The sequence below is a fragment of the Neophocaena asiaeorientalis genome, unplaced genomic scaffold (assembly GCF_003031525.2).
Source record: "Neophocaena asiaeorientalis asiaeorientalis breed wild unplaced genomic scaffold, Neophocaena_asiaeorientalis_V1.1 scaffold249, whole genome shotgun sequence".
NCBI lineage: Eukaryota > Metazoa > Chordata > Mammalia > Artiodactyla > Phocoenidae > Neophocaena > Neophocaena asiaeorientalis.
The window spans coordinates 10,309,018-10,319,895 of NW_020172625.1; the positions used below are offsets into that span (position 1 = coordinate 10,309,018).

Sequence of the window (10,878 nt, forward strand, 5' to 3'; positions counted from 1 at the left end):
GGGGGTGACACCAGTTCTGCCAGCAGGTGTGTGACCTAGGCAATCACCTAACACCACCCGCCTCCATTTCCTCATTTTTAAAAGAGCTGACAATAATCTCTCTAAAGACGATAGAAGAGTGTGCTCTTCATAGGCTAGTGTGAGGATTAAATGAGTCGTTATGTGGCAAATGCCTAGTAATGTCTGGTAGATAGTTAGCAAAGCATCTGTACTATGTACTGGAGGGAGATCGCTGAAGAGTTTGAGAAATAGGGCTATGGTATTCAGATTTGCATTTAGAAAGATGAGCAGGTTGGCTCATAGGTGAGGATCGACTGGAGGGGACTGAGAAATTAGTCAAGGAAATTTTGTAGGCGAGAGGGACCGAGACAAGGTAGTGGCAGTGAGGATGATGCGAGAGCTATGAAGACAATAGACTTGGTCCTCAGTCTGGGGAAGGAGGTTAGGGAAAGAGACAACTCAGTAATGATTCCTGGACCGGGGACTTGGTGGTGCCTTTCAGCCATACAGGAAATACAGGAGGCGGGGCCAGGTTTGGGCGCTGAGATGTTCAGCTGCGGCAGGTTGAGATTGAGTGCTGTGGGAACTCCAGGTGGAGCTAGCCAGCCAGAGAAGCCCCACCCCTTCCTGGACTGCAATATGATGCTAACACGCTTATTAGCACTGTACGTATTCGTACTTAATGTTAGCACTTAATAGTTAGTGTTTATAATCTTTACTTTTTAAGCAAATACCGTGAGAAACATCTTTGTCCACATCTGAGTTTTTCCTTTGAGATTTCTATAAGTAGAGTTACTGGGGCAAAGGTAGATTACCTTTTTAAGATTTTAATTCATCTTGCCAAATTGCTTTTCAAAAAGGTGGTACCAATCTCTATACCCACAATAACCTTGGATTCTTTCAAAACAGCCTCAGTGGGGTTTTTAAATAAATATCACCCTCAAAGTTGCCAGGGTACAGGGAACCATCCTCTCGTGCGCTACCGATGGACCCGACCACCAACGTCAGCTCCATCTTTAAAAGTTGGTATTTGCCTTTGTCCTAGAGAAATCCCTCAAATCGATGTCTGTTATTAATTAACATGCCGCAAACACCACAACCCAAACTATATTCTTGAAACCACGGTGGTGAGTGAAATAGAAATGCTCCGTGCGTGCGGGAATACTCCCCTGAGGCCGGGGGAGGGGGTATAAGGACAAGGCACCCAGTGAATAGAAAGCTCCACTGTAGCAAAACTGCATTATTTTGACAGTATTTTTCCCTAAAGTAGTGGTTTCTTGTGACTTTGTTTACCGTAACTCAGTGTATGGACATGCATGGAAATCTCATTTCCTTTGGATCAGTGCTCTATGAGATGGCACCATTTGCTGGTCAAATACAATTTTAACCCAGAATAAACTAAAATCTCTTTCTGATGCACATATCGATAGATTTTCATCAAAGTGAAAAGGGAAAGTGCCATTTTCACTGAGGACAGTGTTTTGATCAGTTCTGCACATGGTTATCATGAATTCTTGGCTTGTTCAGGTGTTTTGGATGGTGGTTGTTGCATTGCTAACGCTAAGCACGCACAGCTGACACACTGCAGGGCAACAGTACCCCGGGAAGTATCTGGCATGTTTGATATCCCTCCCAGTGAATGCATTCTTTGTGCTCAGCAGACTTAGATTTGTACATGAGTGTGGTTTTTATCTGTTGTCTTTTCCAGAGAGTCCTTATAAAGGAAACTTGGATAGACTGTTGTCGTCCATGTGTTGCATTGAATTGAATATTTGTTTTGTATTTTGCGTGACCCACTGGAGGCCACCGAACCTGGGGGCCCTCAGCACCAGCATTTGCCTCTTCTGTTCAGTGCGTTAACCATCCATCTGGTCTGAATGGAGACTCGTACTTGGAACACTTTCTTATACCTAGTTCACAGTCACTGTTCTCAGGGGTTAAATGAGAGGAGGCCACAGTTTTTCAAAGAAGACAGGGTCTAATTTGTATGAAGTGGGACTCTTATCAAGGAAGGAAGCAATAAGGATTGATCATCTCTGCTAAACCACAATTGTTTTCTAGTGAGTATTAGTCAGTGGTGGATCCATCAAAGAATGGCAGAAAGATGATACTTCTGCTTTAAGATGAACTTGGTAGCTCCAAAATGGCCTCCTTTACTACTGGGACTGTCATAGTGCCTGAAGGAAATTGCTTTCATTGTGGTGGGAGTTGAATAGAATATAATGCATCAAAACATGAGAGAGTCCATCAGATGTTCCTGGTCCTCCTGGAGCTTTCTGCTATTACATTAAAGAGTTCACTTCCCACTTTTGTCCATTTGTAAGATGAGCTCTCCAAAAGAACACTATGAGAAACGTTTACACATTTTAAAAATATATTTATTTATTTAGGCCGTGCCGGGTCTTAGTTGCAGCACACAGGATCTTTAGTTGCAGCATGCAAGATCTTTTTAGTTGTGGCATGTGGGCTCCTTAGTTGTGGCATGCATGTGGGATCTAGTTCCCTGACCAGGGATCGAAACTGGGCCCTCTGCCTTGGGAGCTCAGAGTCTTACCTACTGGACCACCAAGGAAGTCCCTAAAAGTTTACACATGTTGAACCTATTTACCATAAATGTCTTGAAATCATAGGGATCCTGCTTGTTTTTGCTGTTCTCTACATCCTTTGTGTTTATTTCCATACACTGTACACAGATTATGCTATAAAGCTATTTTGTGATAAGAATTGAGAGGTTGAAACCAAAGCTGTGTCTCTAGCTGCAAGTCCCTCTGAAAATAGGGAAAGAGACCTAGCCATATTTTAAAGAAATAAGCGTGTTATCCAATATCAGCTATAATGCTAATTCATAGAATCAAAGAATTGTAGATCCAGGGTGTATGAGGGAAGTGAGTATTAGAAATTAGCTAGTCTGTTTCTTTAAGTGCATTTGTCAGGACACTGGCCTGTAGGAAAAAAGTGTTTCCCAGTCAAACAAGTTTGTGAACCGAGCATCCTGTATCTTCCTCCCCTTGAATATTCACAATGAAAAGTCAACTCGAAGTCAGCATTTCCCAGACTTATTTGACCACGGAGTCTTTTCTTGTCTAGGTAATAGGTGTTAACATCCTGCTATAGGAAATGAGTCCAGTCTCATGGTGGAGGTCCAGAAAATTGAGCCACTTAACCGGAGGCAACAGAGCCAGCAGTGCCAGGACGAGAACCCCATTGATGGTTGATAGCCTCCCCCAGAATGGCTGCGAATTTGTATTGACAGCAACGGATCCAAAACATTCCAAGATTATTTTTTTCCCTTGAAACTTATTTTAAAAATCGTTTCTAGTATAACTTAGATTTATCCCTTAGCAGATGGAAAATGTGTCAATTGTCTCATTCAATTTGGTAGTACTCTCTATTCATATGCATCAGAAACAGAATAGTAAGCATGGTGGGGAACTAACGGCTCAAGAGGCTCTCAGTCTGAGGGGTGGGGAAGGGAGAAAGCCAGTAAGCAATTACACAAGGAGATATGTAATTACAAATTACGACACGTGCTACGAAGAAGATGAACTATGTGCTCTCAGGCTGAGCTTAAATTTGCAATCACTTTTGAAGTGACCGAGATTCAGATGGGATCAATAACAGCTGTTTTTATGGTATCTTGGTACTCAGCTCCCGCCTACAGTCTGAACCACGTAATAGCCCCTCCCCCCTTCTTGTTTTTCCAGCCGGGTGGAGCAGAATGAGAGCGCAGTGAGCCGGCCCAGCCCCTCTCCCAGCCGTCGCCGACGCCCACCATGAACCACTTGGAGGCGGCCGCGGAGGTGGAGGTGACGGACGAGGCGGCAGGCGGGGAGGTGAACGAGTCGGTGGAGGCCGACCTGGAGCACCCGGAGGTGGAGGAGGAGCAGCAGCACCATGCGGGCCGCCCCCTGCGCGGGCGCGCCGTCGAGGACCTCCGCGCCCAGCCCGGGCCGCAGCAGCAGCAGCAGCAGGAGGAGGAGGAGCGCGGGGAGTGCCTGGCGCGCTCCGCCAGCACGGAGAGCGGCTTCCACAACCACACGGACACGGCCGAGGGCGACGTGATTGCCGCAGCGCGCGAGGGCTACGACGCCGAGCGCGCGCAGGACCCCGAGGACGAGAGCGCGTACGCAGTGCAGTACCGGCCCGAGGCCGAGGAGTACACGGAGCAGGCGGAGGCCGAGCACGCCGAGGCCACGCACCGCCGCGCGCTGCCCAACCACTTGCACTTCCACTCGCTGGAGCACGAGGAGGCCATGAACGCTGCCTACTCGGGCTACGTCTACACGCACCGGCTCTTCCACCGCGGCGAGGACGAGCCCTATGCCGAGCCCTACGCAGACTACGGGGGCCTCCAGGAGCACGTGTACGAGGAAATCGGGGACGCACCCGAGCTGGACGCGCGCGACGGCCTGCGGCTGTACGAGCAGGAGCGAGACGAGGCGGCCGCCTACCGCCAGGAGGCCCTGGGCGCGCGGCTGCACCACTACGACGAGCGCTCCGACGGCGAGTCCGACAGCCCCGAGAAGGAGGCCGAGTTCGCGCCCTACCCGCGCATGGACAGCTACGAGCAGGAAGAGGACATCGACCAGATCGTGGCCGAGGTCAAGCAGAGCATGAGCTCGCAGAGCCTCGACAAGGCGGCCGAGGACATGCCTGAGGCCGAGCAGGACCTGGAGCGCGCCCCCACCCCGGGCGGGGGCCGCCCGGACAGCCCCGGGCTACAGGCGCCGGCGGGGCAGCAGAGGGCGGCTGGCAGCGAGGCGGTGCAGCGGTACAGCAAGGAGAAGAGGGATGCCATCTCGCTGGCCATCAAGGACATCAAGGAGGCCATCGAGGAGGTGAAAACCAGGACCATACGCTCGCCTTATACCCCCGACGAGCCCAAAGAGCCCATCTGGGTCATGCGCCAGGACATTAGTCCCACCAGGGATTGTGACGACCAGAGGCCGGTGGATGGAGATGTAAGTGTGTGCGGGTTCAGGCCCGCTCAGCTCCACGCGCGGCCAGGAGGGGAGACGGGCGCTCGGTGGCATCGTTTGTCATTGGGAAATGACTTGATGAGAGAAACGATCTGTGGGGATGCTCAGAAACAGCTTGTGCTTAAGCGCGCCTGAGTGAGACACAGGTGGGAGGGAGTTAAGTGTTGAGAAGTTGCCGTAAATCAGTGGTTCTCAAACTGTTCCTGGAGCACTTGTTCAGAAATTGATTTCCAGGCGCACCGCTTTCCATCCCCTAGTTTCCCACTTAGAAGGTATGGGGCGGGGCCTGAGAGTTTGTATTTCTAACGTCAAATGAAAAAACAGGTCTGGATTGAGTAAGGAGAGACTTTATTGGAAAGCATTATTGCAAAGGGGAAAGGTCCTATTGTAACAGGGGAAGGGGGACTGTTGCAGTAGCAGAACCTCTGTAAGATCTGCAAGCGTTTCTAGAGTTAGGCACAAAGGGGGTTCTTTTGGAGGGAGGAGTAAACAAGGCTTGGAAGAACAAGGTGTGAGGAAGTGGGATGAAGCACGGCTTGAACGCATTGCCCATGAAAGAGTGTTTTAACCTGACATCAGCCTATTCCCAGGAGGAGCTGTTGAGTAGGGGTGGTAAGCTGGCCAAAGTTCAGGGACCTGGAAGAAGGCGAGGAGCTTCATCAAAGGCTGGTTAATAAGCATTTTGTCTTGATTAATCACCAGTTCAGCTAACCATTTGTCAGGCAAAGAATGTAAATTTGGAGGGTCTGTGTCTGGCCTTGTCATAGGTAAACAAGGGAGCACCTGTGAGCTACTCAAGTCTAATGGGAAGGTAGGTTCTTTGCCTAAGCCATTTCCAGAACACAAAACGAGGGGAGGGGAGCCCTTAACCTTTGCTGTTTTCCAGGATCTCAGGGCTCAGGTGAAACTCAACGTTGTCACTAATAAGTTCCCAGGTGATGTTAATGCTGCTGGTCCCAGGACCATAATTTGAGAACTACTGCCTTAAAGCAACCCTTAAAAGTTTGGGATGGATAGTGTGGCCTCTTCGGAGGAAATCAAGGAAATCCTTCTGCCTTTCGGGGGTGTCTGCAGTTTTTTCACTGTGACTTTCAGGAAGGGCTTAGTTTTCATCTCTGGTGGTACCAGAGTGTCCTTCTCACCTCACAAAAGACATGTTTTTGAACTGAAATACACTTTCTTGTGAAGAGCTACAGAAAGCTATTGCTGCCCTGTCTGCATTTTATTTTCTGTGTTTGAAATACCTAAGAAATTTGATAACTCGGCAAGCTTGAGTGTCACCACAGTCTATTCAAAATAAATCAAGAAGGCTAACCTTTACCCCCACTACCTGGCTCTAAAGATTCTCTTTCTCCTCTGACTCTCACTTTTCCATTCTCTTGAATAATTTTTAAGCACTTTCATTTTTTTTTAAGCACTTTCATTTAAAATGCGAGCTTGGAGTAAAAGAAGGTTCAAGTGGTTAAATTCGGTTTCATTTAATTCTGCATTTTATGATTGCAACAGCCTATTTCTCGGTATATCGTTTGGAGTGAGAAACAATTATTGGAAGCTGTTTGTTCATTTTACTTAAATAGGTAAAGGGCTATGCGGGTCAGAAAGGTACCAGTCGTCTGCTCTTTTAGTAACAGTCAGCACTGGCTGTTAGCTGATTAAATCGCTGGCACCTTTAAGGCAAGGTTGGAAATGGGTTGGGAAGGGATCTGCATCCTCCCAGCCAGGGGGCGACATTGGGTCAGTTAGTTTAGCATGCTTGGTGTCTCCCTCTGCTTCCCAGGCTTCACAGTCAAACAGTTAAAAATAGGTGCACTCACGTGCAGAATTGTCGGTGACCTCCCGCTGTCTCCAGGTTCCCTCTGGCTTGGAGGGATGGAGTGCAGCAAGTATTTTGCAAATGTAGTGGAAATGGAGCAGGTTTTTAAAAGTAGGGAGCTGTCAAGAGGCCGGGTTCTACACCCTTTTTAGAAACTTGGAAAGCCATCCGAGAAAAAGATGCAGGAGCATTCGGTCCAGATGCTGGCCTCTTCCTTCAGCTCTCTCACCTGCACCAGCTCCATGAAACTACTAGCTTAACCACCTGGTCCCTGCAGCCTCACGATGAGCCCATCACCCAGCCTCCACTAGGGCTGGGGGCTTACTTTTATCCATTTGAACTAGGAAAACAGCTTAACCCTCTTGCAAGATGTTTCATTCAGGAGGTAGAATTGATTCCAGAATATTGGGTGATGCTTTAGAAACCCATCCAGTCAGAAATTCAACTTGACAGTAAGAAATTGGTTAGAAGGGCTTTCTGGGTTATGAATAGTTAATACAAAGCAAACCCCAAGACCTGTGCTTTAAAATATTCCACCAGTTGTCTTTAAGCCATTTGAATTTGTGGGTTGCATTTCATCGGTCATGCCACATTTATAGGAAAGACCTTCATTTGCTACCTCTTTGATGGTATCATGGGGGAAATACATACATTCTGTGGATTTCTTCCTCAGCATCAAGAAATATTTACTGAATGCTCATTCCGTGTATACTGTTGTAGAAAATGGAAAAGCCCTATTAAAAGCCACGTGGCCTGAGGTCTTTCTGGAAGGTACTTGTTAAAAATACAAATTACTACCTTTCTTTTCCAAACCAGACTAAGATGGGGTCCAGTGATCTGGGGGTTTGTTCATTAGGTTTGTTTTCGTTTTGTAAATTCTCCCTGTGATTCTTGAGTATGTAAAAAATTAAGAACCACTGATTTAAAGGACAAGTATCATCTGGGTAGTTTCCCCATGTTAGCTCTGTGGATTAGAGACCTAGCTAACTCGAGACCTAGACGTAAACCACAGGTGTGGTTTCATGGAAGGGGCTCTCCCACTGTGGTTTTGGTCAACTGGCCTGGAAAAGGGGCCCTGGAATTCTTGTTACAGAAGCAGCGCATTCTCAAAATAGCAACATCAGAAACTACAGTGATGCAAATAGATGGTAATAAAAACCACCTGTACTACTACTTGCCAGAGGTATCTGCTGATAGCTAACTCTGCTCTAAACACTACTTTTTTTTAAAAAAAAAAGCATCTTTATTGGGGTATAATTGCTTTACAATGGTGTGTTAGTTTCTGCTTTATAACAAAGTGAATCAGTTATACATATACATATGTTCCCATATCTCTTCCCTCTTGTGTCTCCCTCCCTCCCACCCTCCCTATCCCACCCCTCCAGGTGGTCACAAAGCACCGAGCCGATATCCCTGTGCCATGCGGCTGCTTCCCACTAGCTATCTACCTTATGTTTGTTAGTTCTAAACACTACTTTTAATTCACTCGGATCTTTAGCATTTTTCTCATACTTGGAGGAAACTGGCATCTGTTTGCAAGTGAATCCTACAGAATGCGAAAATAGGATTGCTCGTTAGCAAGGACTTACTGAACGTAGACTAGATGCTCAGCAGTGAGTGAATATAATTGTTTTCTGAAAAAAAGTATTTATAAATGCTTTGCTTCTAGTAAAGGCTCTTTTCTAGATACATGTTTGAAAACTACCACCCAGCCCCCTTCTTGAAAAGTATTGTTAATGAATGACCAGTTCTGAGAAGTTCCGCAGCCTACCCGTCTCTCTTTAGGCAAAAAACTCACTCTGAGTAGAGAACAGAGTGGGGGTGGAATCAGGGATGGATGGGAGCAAGCACACAGCGTGATGGGAGGGTTTTGGCTACTTGGAGTGGTGTGTCACACAGTTTGAATTGGTCTTTATCACTGCTCCCTCTTAAAGCTACACTAAACATACATACACTAATATGTATAAAATGGATAACTAACAAGAACCCGCTGTTTAAAAATAAATAAAATTCGGGAAAAAAAGCTACACTAAAATGACAGTAAAATAATAAAAATACGTAAAGCCACAATCACCAGGAGACAGAGGAAACAGCAGCAGATGAGAACAACAAAATTTTGGAACACCATAGTGGTGACTGGCTGTGGTAGACATTAGTGCCCCTTCCCCCATATTGCCAGTTGTCCTCTGCTTTCAAGCCCAGGGATGACTGCACTGCACCTCCTCATACCCTAGGAGCAAGACAAGGCCAGGGAAACGGGAGCAGTGAAATGTGATGTTGCTTCTAGGCAGGAGCAGCTCAGAGCACCTTCTTCCCCTGAAGCCTCAGGTTAAGATGGCGGTGTCACAGGATGGCAGAGCCTCTGTCCGTGTGGGTCCCAAGTGACCATGATGAGCCGGGCTCTCTCCTGCCCCTGTAGACATGTAGTGTGAGAGAGGAAGCAACCTTTGTTGTTTTAAGCCTTGGGGATTTGGGGTGGTTTGTTGCCACAGCACAGCCTGATCGATTCTCACTCATACACTGATGAGGTTTCTGTGTTCCCTACTCTGTGAGGATTTGTGCCGGGGACCCCCAAGAAAGGCTAAGGAATTTGAGACACCACATACCGCCGATGGCAGGAGTATGGCTGAAAAACAAGAGGATTGTTTGAAGGTGTGTCACAGGAGAAATTAGACTCCAAATCCCTTCTCCAGCCCATGCCACCAAGTTTCCACTTCTCCTCCACCCCCCACAGAAGGTGGGAGGTTTACTGTAAAGAGAGGGTGAACCAGAGAAGTGCTGGAACTAGCCACAGCTGAAAAAGGGGTTAAGGGGTACCTTATGGAACACAGGACCCACTAAGCAGTGAGACTCTGAGAAAGCCTTGGAATTCTTAGCCTCTAAGCCTTAGGCTTAGAACCTACCCCCTCGCAGCCCCCAGCCCCAGCTGGAGATTAGAACATTCCTCTCTGAGGAAACAGAAAGACGCAAGAGTAGGTACCTACAGTTACTCATGTTTGGGGCTTTTCCAGCATAAAATCTGGTTCCCTACCTGATCACCATGCAATGAAGGTTACTGCTGCTCATGGACCTTCCAACAGGCTTTTTGGGACCCACTGTTAAAATATGAGTGGATATCCAAGGATCTCCGGACATTTGACGAACATCTCTTATCATGAAAGACAAAGACACAGAAAAAGCAAATGAAAAAGGAATTTGGAGAAATAAAGGCAGTACTCAGAGCAGGAAAAAACTATAAAACACTCATCAGTATTCTCAGAAGGGTAGGGGAAGACAGGGGAGCCACTAAATTAGGATGCCATTCTAAAAAAGAACATTCCAAAAAAATTTTTTTTACATCTTTATTGGAGTAGAATTGCTTTACAATGGTGTGTTAGTTTCTGCTTTATAACAAAGTGAATCAGTAATACATATACATATGTTCCCATATCTCTTCCCTTTTGTGTCTCCTACCCTCCCTATCCCACCCCTCTAGGTGGTCACAAAGCACCGAGCTGATCTCCCTGTGCTACGTGACTTCTTCCCACTAGCTATCTATTTTACGTTTGGTAGTGTATATATGTCCATGCCACTCTCGCGCTTTGTCACAGCTTACCCTTCCCCCTCCCCATATCCTCAAGTCCATTCTCTAGTAGGTCTGTGTCTTTATTCCTGTCTTACCCCTAGGTTCTTCATGACATTTTTTTCCCTTAAAATCCATATATATGTGTTAACATATGGTATTTGTCTTTCAGTCTTAACGTCTATTTTGTCTGATATGAGAATTGCCACTCCAGCTTTCTTTTGGTCTCCATTTGCATGGAATATCTTTTTCCATCCCCTTACTTTCAGTCTGTATGTGTCTCTAGGTCTGAAGTGGGTCTCTTGTAGACAGCATATATATGGGTCTTGTTTTTGTATCCATTCAGCCAATCTGTGTCTTTTGGTCAGAGCATTCAGTTCATTTACATTTAAGGTAATTATTGATATGTATGTTCCTATTCTCACTTTCTTAACTGTTTTGGGTTTGTTATTGTAGGTCTTTTCCTTCTCTTGTGTTTCTTGCCTAGAGAAGTTCCTTTAGCATTTGTTATAAAGCTGGTTTGG

At 46.6% G+C, this 10,878-nt stretch overlaps 1 protein-coding gene across 1 annotated transcript in view; it reads left to right on the forward strand.

Annotated features, from left to right (window-relative positions):
* Positions 1-3,765: 3,765 nt before the first annotated feature.
* APBA1 (amyloid beta precursor protein binding family A member 1) overlaps positions 3,766-10,878 on the forward strand; it is a 74,448-nt gene continuing 67,335 nt past the window's right edge. The window contains exon 1 of the mRNA XM_024738996.1: positions 3,766-4,961. Within this exon, the coding sequence (XP_024594764.1) occupies positions 3,774-4,961 (1,188 nt within the window). The 5' untranslated portion in view covers positions 3,766-3,773. The remainder of the gene's footprint in view (positions 4,962-10,878) is intronic.